The 23,450-nt window shown below is 44.4% G+C and overlaps 2 protein-coding genes across 4 annotated transcripts in view; both read left to right on the forward strand.

The window, feature by feature from the left end:
• HYDIN (HYDIN axonemal central pair apparatus protein) overlaps positions 1-13,066 on the forward strand; it is a 375,249-nt gene extending 362,183 nt beyond the window's left edge. Inside the window, exons 84-86 of the mRNA XM_057314225.1 lie at positions 3,070-3,300; positions 9,216-9,440; positions 11,315-13,066. Coding sequence (XP_057170208.1) covers positions 3,070-3,300; positions 9,216-9,440; positions 11,315-11,797 — 939 coding nt within the window. The 3' untranslated portion in view covers positions 11,798-13,066. The remainder of the gene's footprint in view (positions 1-3,069; positions 3,301-9,215; positions 9,441-11,314) is intronic.
• A 4,996-nt stretch (positions 13,067-18,062) lies between these two features.
• The window catches only part of VAC14 (VAC14 component of PIKFYVE complex), a 100,653-nt gene continuing 95,265 nt past the window's right edge, over positions 18,063-23,450 (forward strand). For 2 of the 3 annotated variants that reach the window (XM_026495184.4, XM_057314227.1), the window contains exon 1: positions 18,069-18,455. In XM_026495184.4, coding sequence (XP_026350969.2) covers positions 18,352-18,455 — 104 coding nt within the window. In that variant the 5' untranslated portion in view covers positions 18,069-18,351. Of the gene's footprint in view, positions 18,456-23,450 lie in introns of all 3 variants that reach the window. The other variant, XM_048223491.2, reaches the window with a different exon arrangement.

Genomic DNA, 23,450 nt, shown 5'->3' on the forward strand with positions numbered 1-23,450 from the left:
TCGATGATTCATTGGTTGCATGTGACACCCAGTGCACCATGCAATACGTGCCAAAATAAAGATATTTTTAAACATGCAAGGACTCAAAGTAACCTACCCATATATAAAATCCCTGTTTGAAAGAAGTACTATTAAATTAAAAGTTTTTGAATTAGGAAAATTTTAAAAACAAGTAAGTGAAATCAAGAGGAAAACATAAGGATACAAAGAACAAAGAATCAAAATTCAATTGATAGGTAATTTAAAATAATTGTTGAAAAGCAATCTGAAATGAGTATTTCATATGACCTCAATATAGGAAATAGCAAGGGGAGGAATAAAATAAGGCAATGAAAAATTTTGTCTCATTCAGTGGGAAGCAAATGGGGAAATGAAAGATGTTCTTTCATTCATCAGAAGGGTAGGGAAAGAATAAAGATGGTCATAAACTATAGACGTGAACAAAAAAATATAAGTAAATATATGTTTTAAAGTGTTAAGTAAAAATGATGGTGAACGTAGATCACAGAGTCTCTTTACAATAATATGTATTAAAATTAACAACACAAAAGTTCTTTAAAAATCCGAAAGCACTTCTTCTGATTATGATGGAGTAATGACTCTTCCCACCATAAATGATCATAAAACCCAGACAGAATATCTGAGGCAAGTCTTCTCAGGCATTGACAACAGGCAGCACAATACTGCAATCCATTAAAGAGAAGAAAAGCTAATGAGATGATTCTCCATAATTGTCCTGGCTCTCTGCCAGGGGACAGTTTCCTGACTGCACTGCAGTGAGCTAGAGTCTAAGCAAAGCACAGCTGCCCCAGTGAACTGACAATGCAGAAAGCAGAGTTTGGTGCAGTTGAAATAGCTGGTCTCTACAGGGTGGTAGAGAAGTGGAGGGAGCAATGCATGGCGTGGCAGGGTGCTGGGGGGAAGGGAGACAGAAGTCTGTGTGGGAGTTCCCCTCAAAGTCTTTGGTTGAGAGTCATTCTGCACATGCCCAAGATGAGACTATTTGAGATTTATCAGAGAACAACTTCCAAAAGAGGTTGATAAAGGAACAAAGATACATTAATCAGTGCTGGGGGACATTGGAGGTTTGGCTCAGCCAGAGTGGAGACTGCATTAGCATCTCACCAACATCCTAAGAATCCAGTTGAAATACCAGAATGGCCAGAAGAAAGGACCATGCCCTTAGGATAAGTCCTTTTAGGCCCTTAAAAAGCCTAAAACTAAGCACCTACAAGATCTTCAGGAAGGACAAAATTTGAAGATTGAATCCTACCAAGTTGCAAGATCTTGAGAAACACCTTGAGCTTTCCACAGATCTGCTCTAACAAAGCATGAAACCAAACCTACTCAACTTTAAGGTGATAAGTCAAAAAGTCAATGATTGAACTGCTTCCTAGAATGAAATCAACACTCTTACAAGGAAGATAACAGAATCCAGAATCTCTACAATGATCATCAGCAATGTCCAGTGTACCAGCAGAAATTACTAGACTTGTGACAAAGCAGGGAAATGTGACCCATAGTCACAAAAAAGGCAGTCAATAAAAATGGACTCCAAGATGGGCCAGATATTGGATTAAGCAGACAAAGACCTGAAAACAGCTATTATAAACATGTTTAAAACTAAAAGAAAATATTTCAAATAATTAAATATGGACAGATAAGGAATCTCAGCAGAGAAATGGAAACTATAAAAAAAGAACCAAATGGATAGTCTAGAATTGAAAACTAAAATAAACTGAAATGAAGGTTTCACTGGATGTGCTTAATAGCAGATTGAACAAAAAGAAAAAAGATTGACTGAAATGAACCAGAGCCTCAGAACCTGTGAGAAAATGTAAAATTTTCTAACACATGAGTAATAGGAGTCCAAGAAGAGAATAAAGGGAGAACAGGCAGAAAACTATTTGAAAAAATTATGAAACTTCCCTGATATGAATTTAAAAATACATATATTTACAGATCCAAGAAACTTGGCAAACCTCAAGCAGGAAAAATATAAAGAAAACCATGTCTGTGCATATCATAGTAAAACTGAGAATCAAAGATAAAGAGAAAAGCTTGAAACAAGCAGATATTTAAAAATCTGTTACATACAGGAGACAACAATAAAAATGACCACTGACTTCTTCAAATACAATGGAAGCCATCTGCAAAATGCTGAATTCTATCAACTGAGAATTCTTCATTCACTGAAAATATTCTTTAAAATGGAGTTATTTTCAGATAAAAGAACATGAGAGAATTCTTTGTCAGCAGACTTGCATCACTGGACAGCATGCTAATTCTTCAGTCTGAGGGAAAATGATACCAGACAGATATCTGGGTCTACTGGAAGCAGAAGTTTATCATGTCAGTCGCAGGGCTGAGGGGACAATGTACTGCAATCACAAGGGTGGGCTCTGGAGTCAGTTCAACCTTGTTCAAATCCTGGTTCAGACACTTCTCTCTGCACGTGACCTTGGCAAGGTATTTAACTTTGCTGAACTTGTTTCCTTGGGAAACAAACAACAACAATAACAAAACAAAACAACGAAGCAAAAAACAAAACAAAACAAAAACAAACGAAAGAAAGGAAATGGGAATAATGTTGCCTACAAGTTGTATACATTAAACAAGTATTTCTAGTGCCTGGCACACAGTAATCATTCATTAAATGTTAGATACTGTCATTACTATTATTAGAATTATTGTCGATTCCAGCAGCAACTGGCATAGGAGTGAAACCCACTACAGCATGAACCTCTCGGGGTCTTGCTTGTTCTCTGGGGCCAGCTAGTGGTCCCCCAGGGACATGTTCACCTTCAGCTCTAGACAGTGCTGCTCTGGCCTCTTCTGAGCAAACCCAGGCTGTCCGATCAGCTCTCACCTGGGAGGAGCCAGCACAGAACCCCCCGCAGGAGAAAGGCTGGCTGGTGGGGGTTCAGACAGGGTGGGAGTGCCGGTGGGCACTGTGCTTCATATCCGCAGGCAATGCTAGCAGAGAGAAGGAGCTCCTTGAGACAGTAGAAGCCCCTCCGCTAACCCCTCTCCTCTGCCCTGCTTCATCCCCCTCTCCCCACGAACCAGGTGATCTTCCGAAACGAAGTGACCAGTGAGTTCTTACACTACATGGTGAGTTTCAGGGTCATCCCTTCAGGCGTCATCAAAACCATTGAGATGATGAGCCCCGTTCGGCAGAGCACATCAGCCTCCATCAAGGTCGAGAACCCCCTGCCCTATTTGGTGACCTTCTCCACGGAATGCAGGGTGCCTGACATCAGTCTGCCCTCCCAGTTTGTGGTGCCTGCCAACTCCGAGGTACGGCCCTGGAGACCAGGGACCCCCCAATATCTGTGACAGAGGCTCTGCCCCTGGATCATGGCCTTCCTCCTTGAGGTTGGGCCAGCCCTGACAGTGGTCGGGAAGGCAGGGGACGGTCCCTCAGTCACACTCCTGATGTCCCCCTTCCCCTTCCGCCCAAGTCCTCCCACGAACACGGGCACAGGAGCACTGTGGTTCAGACATGTAAAAGGACTTACTAGTTATGAACCCTTGCCTCTGTCATATGCTTGTTTGCCTTGTTCAATTTGACATAATTTTTGTTTTTTACTGATTATAAAGGTAACATAGAATAGATGTGGTGCAAAGGAAAGTAAGGGACATAGCATATCGAGTGACCAGCATGTGCACTGTCCCGTTTGCTTATGCACAGACCTTTTCAGGAAGGATGTGCAAGAAACCTGTGTCTGGCTGGGAAGATAGGACCTGGAATTCTGAGCTGATGTGGCGATGAACTTTCTTTAGATTCTTTTCAGTTTAAGGCTCCAAACTCTCACTGTCCAGATTCCAACAAAATCCCTTCTGTTTCTCCAACTTGAGCCTGCCTGCTTATTCTCTGCACCCAGTCGAGCTCTTCCTTCCCCTTCAGAATGCAAAATCTGTCTTATTCTTCAGACAGTCTCCATGCCCTTCATTTTGTCCCTATATTTTTCATCATGAGTTCTAAAAATCTATGCAGAAATGTATAACAAATATATATACCTATAATGAATATATTAAAACATGTTTAAACAACTAAGAAAGAAATATCTGTATAACCAATACCCAGGGCAGGACATAAAAAATTGCCACCACCCCAGAAACTGCTATCTCCATGCACAGTACTGTCCCTCACCCTAAAAGTTACCACTGTCTTTATTTTGTAATAATCTCTTGCTTTTCAGCCATATGGTTTAGATTTGCCTGGTTTTGAACTCTATGCAAAAGAAAGCGTACTAAATGACATGGACCGCACAGGAGGAGATAATACTAAGTGAAATAAGTCAAGCAGAGAAAGACAATTATCATATGATTTCTCTCATCTATGGAACATAAGAACTAGGAAGATCGGTAGGGGAAGAAAGGGATAAAGAAGGGGGGGGCATTCTTTAACGTTTTAATGTCTTTTGCTCAACGTCGTGTGTGGTGGCAGTTGTCACGTTGATGCATGCTGCTGAGGTTGGTTCATCTCCGTCGCTGTAGAATATTCCATCATACGGCTGTCCCACAATTTAGATATCCATTCTACAGGGGCCAGACGTCCGTGTTGGTTTCAGCGTTTGGTTATCGTGAAAAAATGCTGTGGTGGACCTCACCGCACGAGTGCCTTCCTGCTGCACACGTGTGTGTTCCTCCACAGTGTACCCCAAGGAGGAGAATCTCTGGGTCATAGGGTGTGCATGCCTGTAACTGCCAATCAGGAGATGACCTCCAGTCAGTAATGAGAGTTCACCAACTTTTGGCATTGTCACATTTTTAAAGGTTTGCCAATCTGATAAAACACGGGATCAACTGATAGCTCCTCGTGATCTTAATTCACCTTTTTACAAACGGATTGACTTCAGTTGGGTAATAGTCTGAGCGAGAGATCTGCCTCCATGCTCATGATATCCTCTTATACCTCTTCTATGTGATGTTCTCTTCTCATTGCTAATACTGGTTTTGTGCCTTCTATTGCTTGATCTGTTTTGTTAGAGGTTTCTCAGTACTATATCTTTTATTCAAAAAGGCATCTTTTGGTTTTGTTGGTACTCTTTATTGTATGTTTTTTTCTTATGATAGTCACCATACAGTACATCATTAGCTTTTGATGTGGTGTTCCATGATTTATTATATGTTCATTTTCTAGTTGCTTGATTTCTGCTTTTAATTATTTCCTTCTTTCTGCTTCCTGTGGGTTACTGGTGCTTTATCTAAATTCTAAGATGAGTGTTTAGTGCATTTACTTCTAGTCTTCTTTATTTTCCCATACACACATTTAAGATTTATAAGTCCCCCTCTTAAGTGCTGCTTTAGCTGCAATGTATGAATTTTTAAATGCATCATTTTTTGTCATAAGGTTCAAAACTATTCTAACTTTCATCATTATGAATACTTCTTTTTTGACTCATGGGTTATTACAAGTGTTTCTTAATTTCCAAACGTGTGGATTTTTCTACACGTTTGTTTTTTAAGTTATTTTGTGGTCAGGGAATATATTCCATATTATTTCAGTCCTCTAGAATTTGTTTAGATTTGCCTTATGGCCCAATATATGATCTTTTTTTTTTTTAATCCTCCGTTTGTTTTTAAAAAGCATGTGTTTGCCATTTTGATGTTAATTCTCTGGTATTTTGGTCTACTTGTTTGGTCAGATTTAAGAGAATATGTTAAAGTCACCACTGTGATAGGGGATTTGTCTGTCCTTATAGTTCTGTCATGTTTTTGCTTTATATACTTTGAAGCTATATTATTAGTTAAATTAAAATCATAATATCCTTCTGCTGATGTTATATTAAGACTTGATAATCTCTTATATTCCTGTTCTTCAAGAGTATCTTGGCCATTCTTGGCCCTTTGCATTTCCATATAAATCAACTTGTCATGTTCCTCCAAAAAATTAAATAACCTGTTAGGATTTTGATTGGATTATTTTAAGAATGTATTAGCTACCTGTTGGTCCATAACAAAGTACCTAAGTTGCTAAAAATTAGCAACTTAACACCCCAAGCACTTACTGTCTACACAATTTCCAAGGTTCGGGAATCCAAGAGCAGCAGCTTAGCTGGGTGGTTTGGGCTGAGGATCTTTCAGAAGGGTGTAGTCAGTTGTCAGCCAGAACTCTGGTCACCTCAAAGGCTTGACTGGGGCTGCATAACCTGCTTCTAAACTCAGTCATGTGGTTGTTGGAAAGGCCTTCCTTCCTTGCTGTCGGCTGGAGGCTTCGGTTCCTCACCATGCACACTTCTCCCTAGAGCTGCTTTCAACATGAGCGCTTACTTCCCCTAGAGCAAGTGATCTAAGAGAAACTGAGGCAGCAAAGAAGCGCATGCACAAGACAGAAACCACAGGCTTTTCCTCTTAATCTCAGAAGTGACATGCCATATACTAGGGCTCATCTCTCTGCCATATACTAGAGGTCACACAGACCAGCCCTGGTACAACATGGGAGCCGGTGACACAAGAGTGTGAATGGTGGGAGATGGGGATCGCTGGGGACCATCTTGGAGCATATCTGTCACAGAAAGAATTCCAGTCTTTACGCTATTGAGATTTCGAATCCACAAGCAGATCTTCATTTCTTTAAGTCTTCTTATTTAATTTCTCTCAGTAATATTATTTTAGTTTTCTATGTAGAGGCCTTATTCATCTTTTGTTAGATTTATTTCTAGGCTTTATGTATTTTGATACTATTGTAAATGGTATCTTTTCAAAATTTCATTTTCTATTTGTTGCAAGTATGTAACAATATTAATGATTTTTGTATGTTGACTTTGCCTTAATTTTTTGGCTTTTTAAGTTTTTATTTTAATTTCAGTTAGTTAATGTACAGTGTTGCAGGTATACAATATAGTGATTCCACACTTTCATACATCACTTGCTACTCACCACCACAAGTTCCCTCTTTAATCCCCACCATCTATTTCACCCATCACCCTACCCACCACCCCTCTGGTAACCTTCAGTTCTCTATAATTAAGAATCTGTTTCTTGATTTGTCTCTCTTTTTTTCCTTTGCTCATTTGTTTTGTTTCTTAAATTCCACATATACATGAAATCATATGGCATTTGTCTCTCTTTAATGGACTTATTTTGCTTAGCATTATACTCTCTAGATCCATTCAAGCCATTGGAAATGGCAAGATTTCATTCTTTTTGATGGCTGAGTAGTATTCCATTGTATATCTACACCACCTCTTCTTTATCCATTCATCTATCAGTGGACACTTGGGCTGCTTCCATATCTTGGCTATTGTAAATCATGTTGCAATAAGCATGAGGGTACATGTATCCCTTTGAATTAGTGTTTTTGTATTCTTTGGGTATATACCCTATAGTACAATTGCTGGATCGTAGGGTAGTTCTGTTTTTAACTTTTTGTATATTGACTTTGTAACCAACACCTTAAATAATTCACTTATCAATAATAATTTCAATTATAGATTTTTAAGTTTTCTACATGTACAATCATATCATCTGTACATAAATACAATTTTATATCTTCCATTATAAGCTTCTTCCTTTGAGTTCCTTTTCATGCCTTATAGGGCTATCTAGGACCTGCAGAATGATGTTGACTAGAAAGGCAATAAACAGCATCCTTGTCTTGGTCCTAATCTTAAAAGGAAAGCTTTCAAAGTGTCACCATTTATTATGTTTATTTTGGGTTTCTTATAGATACCCTTTATCAAATTAAGGATGTCCCCTTCTATTCCTAGTTTGCTAAGACCTTTTTTTTAAAACTCCATGAATGGATGTAGAGTTTTGTCAAATGCCTTTACTGCATCTATTGAGATGTTCAAATCATTGTTCTTTTAATCTGTCAACGTGGCAACTGATTGGTTTTTCTAATGTTAAACCAACTTTTCATTCATGGAATAAACCCATCTTTGTCATGGAACATTTTCTTCTTTATATATTGCCGGATTCAGTTGGATAACATTCTTATTGGGCACTTTGTATGTATGTTTGCGGGGGGACTGGCATTCAGTTTTCTTTTCTCCTATTAGCCTTGTTGGATTTTGGTATCAAAATCATGCTCCCCGAGGTGGGTTCCCTCTTTTTCTCTTCTCTGGGAGAATTTGTGAAATACTTAGATTGTCTAATAGAACTTACAAGTAAGTCTTCATGATCCTGGAATTTTGTTAAGGGAAAACTTTTTTACTATTGCTTAAATCTCTTTAATGGTTACAGAACTACCTAGGTTTTCTTTATCTACTTGATTCTGGTTTTGTAAGTTGTAGCTTTTATACATTTGTCCATTCCCATCTAAATTTTTTAATTGTGGTAAAATTGTCTAAATTTGTATACTATATTCTGCTAAGCATCTACAACAACTTTAATGATATCCTCCTTTTATTCTATTTTTCAATGAGAAGAACTAGTTCTTTTAAAAAAGAAACAATACCTACTCATGATAAAAACAATATTTTAACTATTCAAAAGTATATGGAAGAGAAAATGAAAGTCCTCCAATCCCATTTCCTTCAACCTAAGATAACTACTGGTAACAATCTGATATACAACCTTGCTGTCTCTTTTCTATACCTGCATAGACATATTCTTTTCCACAAAAATGGCCATATGCTTTATATACATTTATGGAACGTCCTTCCTTTGACTACAATATCATCAACACCTTTCGTGGCAGTGCTCATAGCTCTGCCCCTTCCTTTCTAATGGCTACATACTATTCCACCAAAGTGGCTAAACTATGATTTATTTAGCCGAGTTCTTACTGCTAACTCTCTTGAATTGTTTCCCTTATTTTGTTATTATAAGCCATACTCTGGTTCTTGTTTTGTTTTGCCGTGGGTGATAATAGAAGAAGGAGAAAATATTTCCCAAATGAAGGTAGAACCCAGGAAGCTGTTCTGAGATTGGCTATGAGCAAAGAAGGAGCTGCTGACCTTCAGCCCTCCTGCTGGCAACACTCGCTGCCATCATCATCATAAGTGTGCTTCTCAAGAGAAGATCTCATACCTCTTAGATTCAAAGAGATTCCAGATATATAAATACCCCTAGGGTATTTCTAGGGAAAGCTAGAAGGGATACAGAGGAGAAAAAGGGCTAGGACAGAGATTCCCTGGGCCCAAGATCATTGTGAGCATTTGCTGTGAAGCACCATTTCTGCCACCAACCGACTCTGAAGTCACTGGGTAGCAAGGGATGGGTTGGAGTCTCGGCATCACACGAGCCTCTGTCTTCTCTTGCAGGGCACATTCTCATTTGAATTCCAGCCCCTGAGAGCTGGAGAAACCTTTGGGAGACTCACACTGCACAACAGTGATTTGGGTTACTACCTGTATGAGCTCAACTTGAAGGCCACGCCAGCACTGCCTGAAAAGCCCATCCACTTCCAGGCCATTCTCGGCAGCGGTCAGAGCATCTTTGCCAAGTTCACCAATTACACCCGGCAGAAGACAGAATACTACTGCAGGGTGAGCAGCCAGGGTCCCACCCCCTGCCCTTCCCTTGCCAGAAGGCTGAGCTTAAAAATGATAGAAGGAGGATATAGGGGTGCAGAATTATGAAACTCAGAGGGAGTCAGGTGCTTCATCTAGCCTGGAAACTCCCAGCTAGAAATAAATAGTGTCAGGCCTGGGTTCTTCCTTACAGGCTCTGTCTTCACAAGCTGGGGCGGGGTGGGGCTGGGGAGTTTTGCTTCCCACAGCACGCACAGTGGTCACTAGAAGAGACAGGAGTGCTTAGTGGTCATGAGTATAGGCTGTGAAATCCAACAGACTTGGATTTGAACCTTGGCTTCACCACTTACTCTTTGTATGAATAATTTACTAAAGCTCTGTAACCTTTCCTGGAAATGGTAATAATACCCCAACCTCACAGGATTGCTCTGAGGCTTTTAAAAAATGCACATAAAACTGTTTTCATAGAGTCTGGCTCATAGTAAATGCTTCATGTATGTTTCCTATGATATGAATTGGAATCCAGGTTTAACTACTGAAAGAGAAACCCAAAATAACAACAAAGTAAAAGTTACTCTTCTCTCAGATAACAACGTGAGCATAAGCAGTTTGGGCTAGAATGGTAGCTCCGGGCACCCAGACCACTTCTGTCCTGAGGCTCTTCCCTCTGGAGAGAGTTGCTTGGGTCCGCAGGGCCCAAGACGGCTTACCCTCACGTCTGCATTCCAGCCAGCTCCAGGGGGCAAGGCAGGGAGCTCTATATATCCCTCCCACTCACGTTCCCTTGAACAAAACGAGACCACACCGAGCAACAGGGGGAGCTAGGAGGCGCAGCCTCCACACTGGGTGGCCATCAGTGGTTCCAAGGTATAGTCAAGAGGCACGGGCTCTTTTTTTTTCTTTTTTTTCTATTTTTTTCTGTTGATTTTTTGGGTAATTTTTACCAGACATATTTTGGGATTTCTTATTCTGTCCTTTATGTTTCTTATCCTCTGTTTTCTTTTCTTTTTAAGATTTAATTTATTTATTTGTCAGAGAGAGAGAGCCGAGAGCACACAAGCAGGGGGAGCAGCAGGCAGAGGGAGAAGCAGGCTCCCGGCTGAGCAAGGAGCCCAATGTGGGACTCGATCCCAGGACCTTGGGATCATGACCTAAGTTGAAAGCACACACTTAACCGACTGAGCCACCCAGGCTTCCCAAGAGGCACGGGCTCTTGATCAATCATGCCAGTCAGGAGAAGCTAGGTTATGCTATAGTAACGAACAGCCCCAATATCTTGGTGGCTTAAAACAAAAAAGGTTTGTCCCTCCCTTGTGCTGTCTATCCAATGAGGGTCAGCAGGGGACTCTGCTCATCACAGCCATTCAGGGATCCAGGCTGAAGGGCAACCGCCAGCTCAGCTGTCTCCGGTTATAGTGTCAGAGGCATGAAGAAATCCTAAGGGGACTTGCACTGGCAGTCGAATGCCCTAGTGTGGAAGTGATCCCTTTCACTTCTGCTCAAAACTGTCAAGAACTAGCCCCCTCCCCATCCATGAGGAGCCAGACTGTTCAGCCTTTCAGAGGCGCGGGAGAAAAGAAGAGCCAGACCCCGGGGGGGGGGGGGTGTAGCACCACTGAAGGCCACACTGACATAATCCAGCTTGGTATCTTGGGACAAGTCATTTAATATCTCTTAGCTTTGGTTTCTTTGTAGTAAAATGGCTATAATAATTAGTATTACCTACTCTTCAAGGGACTTATAAGGGCACAACTTTAAGTGACCTGCCCAGCCTCACGGCAAAGGTAGGTTACTTGATGTCCGAGAGTGGGTGGGCAGGGGATGGGCCCGAGCTGCCCGTGTGCTCTTTGGGATCCTGTGTGAACCAGGTGCATTTGTTCCTCTTTCAGACTGACTGTCAAGACTTCCACACGGAAAAGGTCATTACCGCAGCCCCAGGGGCTCAAGGAGGCACGGAAGTCAGTGTGGAAGTCTATTTTGAGCCCAGCCACCTGGGCGAGACCAAGGGCATCCTGATGCTGTCATCGATTACAGGTGGGGAGTATATCATCCCCCTCTTTGGCGTGGCTCTGCCCCCGAAGCCCCAAGGTCCCTTCCTGATCCGGGCGGGATACAACATAGTTATCCCTTTCAAGAACATTTTCTATCATCCGGTCACCTTCTCCTTCATTGTGGAGAACCCAGCCTTCTCTGTTCGTGCTGTAGACTCCGTGCGGCCCAAGAAGATCAACAATATCACCGTCTCCTTTGAAGGAAACCCATCAGGCAGCAAAACGCCCATCACCAGCAAGCTGATTGTGTCTTGTCCTCCCAGTGAAGGCAACGAAACAGGTGTTAAATGGGTTTATTACCTGAAGGGGATCACCCCTTAGTGGTAACTGAGGTCAACTGCATCAATGGAAAGCCATCTCCTCAACCGTCAAATCTATGTATTACTCTACCCTGGCGAAGAACAGAGAAAATTGTCAGAATTCTACAGCTACTGTTTTATCTCCTCCTTCAATTACAGGGGCACTTATTTCCATATTATATGCATTCTAAATATATATTTTTTTTTTCCACATTACACATGGTAACTACAAAAAAAAAAATCCCAGCTATATTATACTTTGCAAGGGCAAGTCCCTGAATTCAGTTTCTAATCATATCCCCAAAGGTCAAGGAATAATCCCCATTTTTAATAAGATGACACAGATATCACATGCATGACCCCTATCAGATAGCACTTAGCAGCACATGACTCTGGGCCACCACAGTGCCTTTTAAAAACCCATAATGGCTTAAAGATCTTTTAGACACGACTCTCTTTTGATAGGATATTTTATTCTGCTTTCACGTAAAAGCCAAATAAGATACTATTTTCAAAATGATAACAGATGACACCTTCACCATTATTGCAAGGCCAGGGGCCAGGGATGCTCCCTCCATCTCTGAATCCTGTATCTGTTCCTCATAGAAAGTTCTCGCTGAAGGTCCTGGAGAAATGCAGAGCCCCCAGTCAGCCTGTAGCGTGGTGATTCCCTCTCCACCTGTACACCCGAATCCGCCAATTCTGTTCCAGACCCTTCCACCCCAAATTCTGATTGAATTGGTCTGGGGACGGTTGTGGGCATCCTTTTCTTTTCCAAACTTAGCAGCGTTAAGAACCAGTGCTACAGATCCTACGGCCACCTGGCCATTAATGCTGCAACGGAGTCTGGAATCTACTTACAAGGGAGGACCACACCCCAATCTGATATGGTTAAACTGTGGACGTTTTGTATGTACAGAAAGGGTGAGGTCTAAGTCAGTGCCTTTCTTAAGAGGGAAAGCACTAGGGAAGCTCCACCCCCAAGGAGGAGTGGGACGTCTGCTTAGCCCAGGCTCTGGCCCTGGGCCCTGCAACATGTATTAATAGGACCAGTTAAAAATAATAATAATAGGACCACTTACCTGTTGGCACCACCTGATGAAATAAAGATGATTGCAGACTGGCCCTGGAGTGGATTGGCTTCTGCATGCACACCTGAGGGTCCCCTGCCTCCACCTCGTCCCCCCAATGCATCCCCTACAGCCTACCTGCAAGAGAGGGAGAGAACATGAAGGGAGATGACGAGTGCTCCCAACAAGTGGTTCTGAAAAATGGTCCCTGGCCCGGCAGCAGCAGCATTCCCTAGGAATGTATTAAAAATGCGCATTCTCAGGGCACACCCAGACCTGCAGAGTCCAAAACTCCAGGGGTGTGGCCCAGCAACCTGTGTTTTAAGAAGCCCTTACTGCTTTTAGAGGTGTGGGTTTTTTCTTTTTTTTCTTTTTTTTTTTCTTCTTAAATTTATTTGACAGAGATAGAGACAGCCAGCGAGAGAGGGAACACAAACAGGGGGAGTGGGAGAGGAAGAAGCAGGCTCCCAGCAGAGGAGCCCGATGTGGGGCTCGATCCCAGAACGCCGGGATCACGCCCTGAGCTGAAGGCAGACGCCTAACGACTGAGCCACCCAGGCGCCCCATGTGGGTTTTTTCTTAATGGAGGAGATTCTCCTAATCCTTTCATACCTTCCCCCCAAACCCCCAGCCCAGTATACCCTGCACTCAGCTAAAGTGTTTGCAGACCTACACTTAATAGTTGATCTGTGGAACCACTGAAGATGCTGCTAATGGGCATAAAGACAAAGACTAGATGACAGATTTTCCAGATGGTTAAATGAGCAAAGAACGTACCGCGAGGCCACCTGAGAGGATGCGGACACCAATGAGCCCACGCTACCACTAGCAAACACCCAGAGTCTGCTGAAACCAAGGCGTTTCAAATTTTATTATCTATCGAAATCACCCAGAGGGCTTGCTACCCTACAGGCTGTCAGGCCCCATCCTCAGAGGGTCTGATTTAGTAGCTTTAGTTTGCATTTTGGCCAGGTTCCCCGTGAGGCCGTTGCTATGGGTCCAAGAACACACTGCCCAGCATGGCTGGGACACTGCCCAGCACGGCTGGGACGCCGCAGCCTCCTTGCACCAACACCGCCTGCGAGAGAGGCGGAAAGCATGAAAGGAGATGACGAGTGCTCCCAACAAATGGTTCTGAAAAATGGAACGCGCTGGGGACGCAGGCTCTCGGGCTGCCCCAGACCTCCTGGATCATCATCTGCATTTTAACGCATCTCTAGGGGATGATGTGCACCCTGCAGCTGAGAGCAGCTGCCTTAAAGGCAACTGTGGAAGTTGAGCCTTTGTGGAATCCACAGCCCTGGTGTGGAGACTGGAAATGAGTCTCATCGACTCTGCTTATGACCTGGCCATGAAGCCGGCCTTTCCCAAAATAGCCCTCCTCCCTCCCACTCACCAGAGGCATAGCTGGGGGTAGGGGAACAATTGGCCCACCACCACCTTCTTCAAAAGGGGCACCTTCTCCACTCTTTGCAACCTAGTATGATAGATGGTTTTAGATGGAAGGAAAGATACAGGAAGCTGTGTGAAAGTCTGCCAGACTCAAGCGCTCAGAGCCCTGTGAGACTCGCTCAGGAACTCCGGCACCTGTGAGGGTCAGCACCTTAACGTGTTCCTTGGGGACGGAGGGCTCCGAGCCACCTCCCTGGACACTCACTGCTACAGACACTGGCCACTTCCCAAGTGTCACCACCAGCCAAGTGGTGCCGTGTGGCCAGGGGCAATCCCCTACCCCAGCCCTACGCCAGCTCTCCCCAATCCACTGAGTCTAGAACCCAAAGCCTTCTGGCCTGGAGGGAGGAGGCCGGCCTTCTCCCTGGGACCAAAGCTCAGCTCAGACCCTGTCCCAGCAGGAACAGCTTTCCAGGACTTGAGATGTGATACATCTCTTCCCTCTAAGTCTTTCTCCTACTTCCTCCACCTCAAAAAGACAATAACAAAATTGTTTCATTTTGGCAAACCTGGAATGGCAAATTACCTCAACAGAGAACTGGGGGAGAAGCTTGGTGAAAATGAACACTCTGATACAAGCTAGTGGAAATTACCTTGGAAAGGATACAGTCTCAGCAAAGCAGACCAGGAGACATCTCACTGGGGCGGCAGCGGGGGGTGGGGGGATCCAGAGACGTCAGGGCTGCAGCGCTCTCAATTCCAGGGAGCAGATGCATGGAATATGACGTGAAAGGGGCCCCTGACGTCATTCCACTCAGAGGCCCTGGTGGGTGTGGCGTCCTGTCTAACCACTTCTTTGGGTAAGATCGGCCTCAGGTTGTGGGTGATGATATTGTGATGTCATGAGGGGCCGCCAGATGCCAAGTGTGGGATTCACCCTTACCATGTTACCCTGAAACTCCAGCAAAAGCACATTGCTGTTGTAGAAACTGCTTTGGACAGTTCCAAGATTTGGGTACAATTTCTCACAGTGGTCCCCAGCATCCACTTGCCACCATGTCCATAGCTTACGTAATAACAACCAGGCGTCGCATGGCTGCAGATGAGTTACAGCTGTGGACTGTGATGGCACGTGTGCAACCAGGCATATCAATTACCCACTAGCCTGGAAGTGTCAGAGTGTGGCTGGCCTGGGAAGGGCTGGCCACCAGGGTCAGAGGAGTGACCACGTGGAGAAGGCCATGGTAGCCTTGGGCTTTCTTCTTAATGCCACAGCCAGTCCAGGAATGCATAAATAACCTTAACTGGTTGGCATTTTCCAAGATATCAGAGAAAAGAAACCACCTTTTTTTTTTTTTTCCCCAGGAATTTCTGAACTAAAGGTAGGACAAAGCATTGGTTTGGGCCTTGAGTAAAAAACTGGTTTCTTAGCAACATAGTCCAGAATGTGATTTCAGAAGAAAAGAGTTCGTTCTGGTCAAAACATTAACTGTTTCAATGATTAAAAACCGTATCTCACTATGACCCGTGGGAAATTCATTTCACCTTTAAGAAAAAGCCAAGCCAGGGGCACCTGGGTGGCGCAGTCGTTAAGCCTTCGGCTCAGGGCCTGATCCCGGCATTCTGGGATCGAGCCCCACATCAGGCTCCTCTGCTAGGGGCCTGCTTCTTCCTCTCCCACTCTCCCTGCTTGTGTTCCCTCTCTCGCTGGCTGTCTCTGCCAAATAAATAAATAAAATCTTTAAAAAAAAAAGCCAAACCAAACAGCAAAAGAAAAGGTGAAATATTACATGAGATACAGGTCCATTGGAAATGAAAACACGCTGGAGAAATAGATCCAAATCATTCCCATTGATTTAATTTTTGTCATTGTTTTGCATCAAACATCATCAAAATCCTAAAGACATAAAATTTGCAAAGACATTTGGAAATGTCCTTATCGGCGCCACCTGGTATCAAGGTAAGAGGAGGAAACTATTAAGCAAACATTTTCTCTGGAGACAAATCTAAATTTGGAGCAGTTTCAGATTGGTGGTCCACCCACCTTCATTCATTGGATTATGCTGGCAAAGGTTTTAAAAGCTGTGAAAACCCTACCAGTAAAGGAACACACGTTTTTCACAGATTCTTCTAGACACGATTCCTCCGTGGATTACTGAATTTTGGGTTCGCTTTTGTACTTGTTTTCTATGGCTGCATGACAAATTCCCACAAATCCAGCAGCTTAAAACATCACAGATTTCTTATCTCACAGTGTCCGTGGGTCAGAAGTCCAGAATGGACTGAACTGGGCTCTTGGCTCAGGATCTCAAAGGCTAAAATCAAGATGCCAGTCAGCTGCATCTTCATCTGAAAGCTCAACTAGGAAAAGATCCACTTCCAAGTTCCCTTGGTGTGTTGACAAAATTCATTTCCTCCTATGACTGAAGTCCCCATTTTCGTGACAACTGACAACCCTCAGGAGACCACTTTTGGTGACTAGAGGCCATTCTAAGGTCTTTACCATGTGGCCCATCATAGATGGTTCACTTTTGTTACTGTTTACTCTTCAAGGCCAGCAGAAGAATCTCTCTCCTGCTTCAAATGCCTCCTGGCTACTTTTAAGGCCTCATCTGATTAGGTTGGATCCACCCAAAATAATCTCCCTTTTGATTAACTGAAGTCAACTGTGTTAGCGTGACAGTCCACTATATTTACAAGTCTTGTTCACACTCAAGGGGAGGGGATTATACAGGGTATGTACCCAAAGGGGTGGGAATCTTGGGGGCCATATTGGAATTCTGCCTACCACACCCCTCACTTGTGTCCCATAGATTCTGATCTATGGACTGAGGATAAGACTCTATTTTCAACTTTGTTATCAGATTCACATGCATACTTTTCACTCATTAGAAAAAGTACTGTCATTTATTATGCTCATATTTAATACTTTTTGGGCTCCACTGTCCTAAAATCCCTGTCCACTATGGAAGCTTACAATAAGGAAGTCTGTCTGATGCATCTCCCTATTAGCCACAATACATCCATAAAGTGCTTTTTTAAATTTTGCCACATAAAAAAATTTTTGTTGCCACATAGCTTCAATTTCTGTTCCACCATTTAGTGTGACACTCAAAGCACTTGGAAGGGCTGCTTTATGTTGGATCCATCTGGAGACCTTCACTGAGCAGATCTGGGGCTTTTGCTGCCTATAACCCAGTCCTCTAAGGTATCCAACCACAATAAACACACCCTCCTGAGTCCCAAATGGTGGGGTGACAGCTACTGTTGGTACCTGAAATTTTAGGTAGTAGACAGGTAGTACTGTTTTTAATTGAGAATTTATTTTAATGTTTTAAAAACATACGTAACTATTCACAATCATGATTTTAGCACATAAGACTAAAGAATTTAAGATTTTTGAAAGTAAGTTGGTTTGAGAAAAATATTTTTTTAATAATAGTACAAGTGGCTAGCATATGGCGAAACTCACGATGGTATTACTCCAATTTGGGAAACATTGCCACATGCGAAACTGATGACTAAACAGTAAATGAACTACTGGATTCAGTATTGAGTAAGTTGTGCTAAGTGAGTCAGGCTCCATGAGCCCCTTCGTGCTCCCAAAAGTACACAGAAGCCCATCACGCGCCTTGCCAACCACCTGCGGCACTTGAGTGCACCGGACACGCGCCCCACAAACCCCATCTCGAACCACACGCGTGCGTGAGGGGAGGAGGTGGAGCCTTGTGGGGGCGGGGACAACACACCTGCAGCCGGCGTGCGGGGGCGTGGCTGGCGAGGGGCGGGTCCTCGCGGCGGAAGGCGGAAGCGGCTGCAGAGTCACATGATCCGAGTAACATGGCCGCTGCCCCTTGAGCACTGTCGGTGCCGGGCGGGAGCGGGTTGCGTGAGCCGTTGGGTGGCCGGGAACAGGTGTGCGGGGGCGGGGTCCAGGCCCGGGTTCCGAGACGGCGCGCGGCGGCGGAGCGAGGCAGGCAGGCTCAAGGCGGCGTGGTCCATGAGCCGGCGCCCGAGGCAGCGCAGAACAGCAGACTCCCCCGGCCCCGGCGCCGCCCGGGCAGCCGCGGGCTGAGGAGTCGCGGGGCTCCGGGGAGCGCCCGGAGCTGCCACCATGAACCCCGAGAAAGACTTCGCGCCGCTCACGCCCAACATCGTGCGCGCCCTCAATGACAAGCTCTACGAAAAGCGGAAGGTGGCAGCGCTGGAGATCGAGAAGTAAGAGCGGCCGGCACCCAGGTTGGGTATGGGGAGCAGAGTCAGGACCCCGCCCTGGCTATGCAGGGCTCCTGCTCCTCGGGGGGACTCCTCACGCCTTTCCAGCCAGTTTTAGGCCCTTAGCGCAGTGCAGGAGATTAGGAGTCCTAGCTTTGTTTCTGACGGGCTGTATGACTTGGGCCAAGTTCTCTAACCGCCTGATGCCCCAGAGGACTGCCATGCGTTAGAGCCCCAAACCTATGTGTAGCACAGTGCCTGGCACACGGCACGTCTTCCGTGTGGACTCTATCAAAACCTGCAAATCAGAGGGGGGCTTCTGTGATGGGAGGGAAGTGGGAAGCATGAGAATTTGCCAATGATGTTGACCTGCCTCATTTCTTACCCAGGTTCTGAGAAGTGAAAGGGACTGTTAGGTGACCAAGTGCTGAAATCAGGTCCGAAATCTCAAGACTCAGAGGGCTGTTTATTTTATCTATGCCATATCACTCTTCCTTGCAGGTGGAAGGAATAATTTGACCTTTCTTATTTTACAGTCTTATTACATGTATGTGTAACCAAGACCTGACATTTTGCTTTATTTCCCAATGTACAAAACAAGGTGTTCAACTAGGAATGTTTCATTAAGATTTTCTGCTATTATTTTACATTTGTATTTTTTTTTCCAGTCAAGTCTTTGTGATAAAGTCAGGGGAGTGGATGATTTCAGAAGAGCAGAAAGAATCAGACTCTGAAACTTGGAAGAATGCCAGACTGGGAGTCAGGACACATGGATTGTAGTCTTGCCCTCTCCAGTAGGATAGCCACTGGCCCTGCATGGCTATTTACACATAAATTATTAAAATAAAATAAAAATTTTAAATTCAGTTCCTCAGTTCCAAATGTTCAGTAGCCGCATGTGGCTGTTGGCTACTGTAACGGGCAGTACAGGTCTTAGAACATTTCCATTGCTGCAGAATGTTGGACAGCTCCAACCTAGTCCATGGTGTGATACTCATTCTTTGACCTTGGGCAGATTGCTTCATGCAGGGTTTCTTAGCCTCAGCACGATTGACATTTTGGGACAGATAAGCCTTGGTTGTGGCGGGCCGTCCTGTGCATCGTAGGATTTTTAGCAACATCCCTGATCTCTACTCAGTAGATACCAATAGCACTCCGTCAGTTGTAACAACCAAAAATGTATTCAGACAATGGGAGTGCAAAAATCACCCCAGGTGAGAACCACTGCCTTAACTGCTTTGGGGTTTCCTTTCCTCCTTACCTAAAGGCTTTGGACTGTGTTAAGAGGACCCTCTTTCAGCACTAATATTCAGTATGTCCAGAACCACCTAGTGGCTTCTGTCAGCAAGCACCACTTTCTTGACTGCTTTGTTTCCGTACTTCTGCTTGTTTATGCCCTGGCTCTTACTAATGTTAGCAAGCCTTAAAGATGAGCATCACTGTGCTGAGTAGGAGACTCGGAGCTAATGTATCGACGTGGCTCCGTGTCCATGGGTTTTATTGGCTTTGAAGCTACATTGACACCCGATTTTGGTCATCACCCATTCTGTTCTCAGGAATGTCTGATTTTCCTCATAGCTTGAATCATCTGTTGGGTCCTTGAATAGAGGTATTCATTTCAGCATTACTGTTGCCTCCAGCACAGCGTATGTAAGCGCTCTCACTCTGCAGGTTGTGCCGTAAGGGTTTTGTCTTTAAGCGGGTTCTGTTTGTATTCGACATCTCCCTTGATTTGTGAAATTCAGAGAAACCTAGGGACTTAACTGGACTATGGACTCCTTAAGAGCGTAGACCCTGTTTTATTCATCTTCAGCACTTGGCACAGCACTTGACGGTTGGTTTAATGAGTGAGCGAATGACCATACACATTTGGTGGGGAAGTAACATTGCAGTCTAAGGACTTTGCTACCCAAACGTGTAGCCCACAGACCAGCAGCGTCAGGATCCCTGGGGAGCTTGTAAGAAAGAGATTCTCCAGCCTCATCCCAGACCTCTGGATCAGAATCTGCATTTTAATAAGATCCCTGGGTGATTTGTGTATACCTTAAAGGCTGAGAAGCAGTGGTGTAGAAGGCCCTAATCTATTTCTAGCCTTCTTCAGCCATATTTGGAATGAGGAGTGCCCAGTTGGATATTTTCCTCAATATATGTATCACAAATTGCTTAGGGGTGGATATTGACTTACTTATCTGTGCTTCATCAAAGAGCTTTCTGGTATCTCTGCTTATGAGGACACTAATCCTGTTGGGTCAGGACCACCGCCTTATGACCTCATTTAACCTTAATTACTTCCTTGTAGACCTTGTCTCCAAACACAGTCACAGTGGGGTTTAGGGTTCAACATACAAATTGGGGGGACACAATTCAATTCGTAACAGTAATCATTTAAAAAAAAAAGTGATCACGTATAAAGCGCTATCTGCTGGATTTGGGGAGAGGAGGGTAAAGAAGCCTCCCTTCATTTGGTCATTGCACACCCCTCATCTCTTTATTTTACACGGCTTCAAAATACGAGTTAGGTAGTGGCATTTCACAGACAAGGAAATGAAGCTCCTGAAGTACTTTTCCCAAGGTTTCACATCTAGAACCTGAATGAAAAAACCCAGGTTCATTTGTCTCAACAAGCTTCCTCACTACTGTGAATGGTCTTCCCTACCAGGAAGAACATATATATTTAGTAATGGAAGTTTCATACTCGAGCATTTCCATGGTTGTTTTAACTGCCACTTTTGGTTTTCCAGAATCACCTGCTCAGTTGGACAGAGCCAGTGCTGCATATGGTTTTCCAATGAGGGATTAAAATTTGTAGTAAGAGGAGGGTGTTTTTTTCTTGATGACAGGCCTCTCAGACACTAAAAATGCAGAGACATAAATGCGTGGCTCAATAGAACCTTGAACTCTAGAATCTCCAGAGCGGGCTGTGTTAAGTGACCTAAGATCTGATCGCTAAGTGTGTGAGCCTGCTGTGCACAGTCCTGTAGAGCTTTTCCCTCCACAGCCTCCTGCCAACATGCCCACATAGTTTGCTAAAGGATAAGGCACTTAGGCTAAGATTTTAGAATAGCTGTTTCAGGTTTGGGGGGCTCTCGGTTTCAGGGGGTATAGTCATTGGTAAGTCCTGATGAAGAGGTTGGTAAGACCCCAGGCTCTGCTTTCCAGGAGAGTGTGGTGTGGGGAAGAGATGCCAGGAGGCACTCAGGTAACTGCAGCAGATGCTCGCTGTGCCGGAGTGACGTGCCCCACACTCTGGTGACAGTGCCCCCTCATTGCAGGCTCAGAGAGAGGGTGCTCTTCATGGTAACTAGGGATGGGCTCAGCGCCAAGTCTCTAATATTCCTGAACTTTGAGTTCCAAAAGCCCAGGCCTTGCCCCTGAGAACACCAAAGCCTGGGTTGGGGGTGAGAGGGGTTGTGAGATAATGTGCCCTTTGCCTGCCAGGGAGGGGTCAGGGATCCTTTTCACTCTGTGATGAGATAAAGGTTAAATGTTGAGTTTGACGTGGCTCAGGAGCCTCCCACCCCCCACCGGCCGCTGCCAGGAGACCTTGTTTACCACCATTGCCTTAAGGCAAGCATGGGTCAGAATTCCATCCAGCCCTGCTGGATGGAATTAACAGTGGAAACTTCCACAGACTGCTTGATCCGGGGTTATAGACCCGTAGATAGGGGCTGTGTTCTGCTGGTAGACCTGTTTAGGTTGGTCTGAATTGCAAGGTATTTTAAATTGAGAAATTTCACAGTGAAGCTCAGGTTTCTGGCTTCTCTTAAGGAATGGGAAATGTGTCTCTGTGGGATGGATCGTCCCACATAGCAGATAAGGAGGACCTAAGAACCTCCCTTCCGGCTAGGACATGGGCACCCTAGTCTGCTTCCTGTATTGGCACGTTCACCACAGCCTTTCCTCCCTTGTCCTCCCTTGTGTCTTCTGCTTGGCCCCTGTCAGCATGTGAGTCTGTGACCTCGGTTTCATTCCTCTGTGCCTCAGTTTCCTCGTCTTACACACAAATGCTCCTTGAAAGCATTAGGCTAAGTGGAAGGAGCCAGTCACGAAGGGCCCTCTGTTTCATTTATATGAAAATTTTACTTCTATGAATTACCTAGAATAGTCAAATTCAGAGAGAGAAAGTAGATGAGTGGTTGCCTAGGGCTTAGGGGAGGGGATTTGGGGAATATGGGGAGTGACTGCTAACAGGTACACCAAAAAACCACTGAACCGCACGCACTAAAAGAGTGAATTTATGGTACGTGAATTACAGCAATTTAAAAAAATAAGAGTAGTGTTTTATTGCAGTGTGAGGGAAGCACTCATTAAATGGTCTCAGTTATTGTCACCTGAGATTCAAACAGCTGCTGTCTTGGACTCGTTTCTCCTTTATGGTCTTTCCACTGATTCCAGCCAGTGGAAGCTCGGTGTATTTTGTCAGTTAACTCTGAGGCCTTTTCAGAAGGTCTTTGGTCTTTGCTCAGAGGCAAACATTCCACTTTCCCTGTTCACTTAGTGGAGACTAGTGAACAAGTGGAAACCTAATTACGTAAATACTCACCAGAACAGATGGAGATGTTTACCCAGTTTGTCTCTGGGAAGTTGCTGCCCGGATGTGCAGTCTGAACACAGCTCGTGATGTAGAGAACTGCGAGGGATAAGTGGACTCGCCAGGACAAGAAGAGGCAGCAGCCCCAAGGCTACGCTGAAAACTTTACAACACGAGAATAAACACAACTCTGGATTTCTTTTCCTTTCCTTTTTTCGGGCCAGGAGCATGGCAGGTTCTCAGTCAACATTTAGTGAATGAACGTGATCTTGAGTGGGGTATGTGAGATCACAGTTTGTCTCTCTGATTCTGACATTGCACTAATACTGCTCTGTGAGCCTGTGCCACACAGAGCACGTTAAATGCCTGCTCTTACTCTCTAGAAACAGTGTAAGGTCATTGAAATGAGCGGCCCCACCTTACAGCCAAGGACGTCTCCTCTGAAGACACAGGAACCTGAGTGCGGG

This window comes from Ursus arctos, unplaced genomic scaffold (assembly GCF_023065955.2).
Source record: "Ursus arctos isolate Adak ecotype North America unplaced genomic scaffold, UrsArc2.0 scaffold_19, whole genome shotgun sequence".
NCBI lineage: Eukaryota > Metazoa > Chordata > Mammalia > Carnivora > Ursidae > Ursus > Ursus arctos.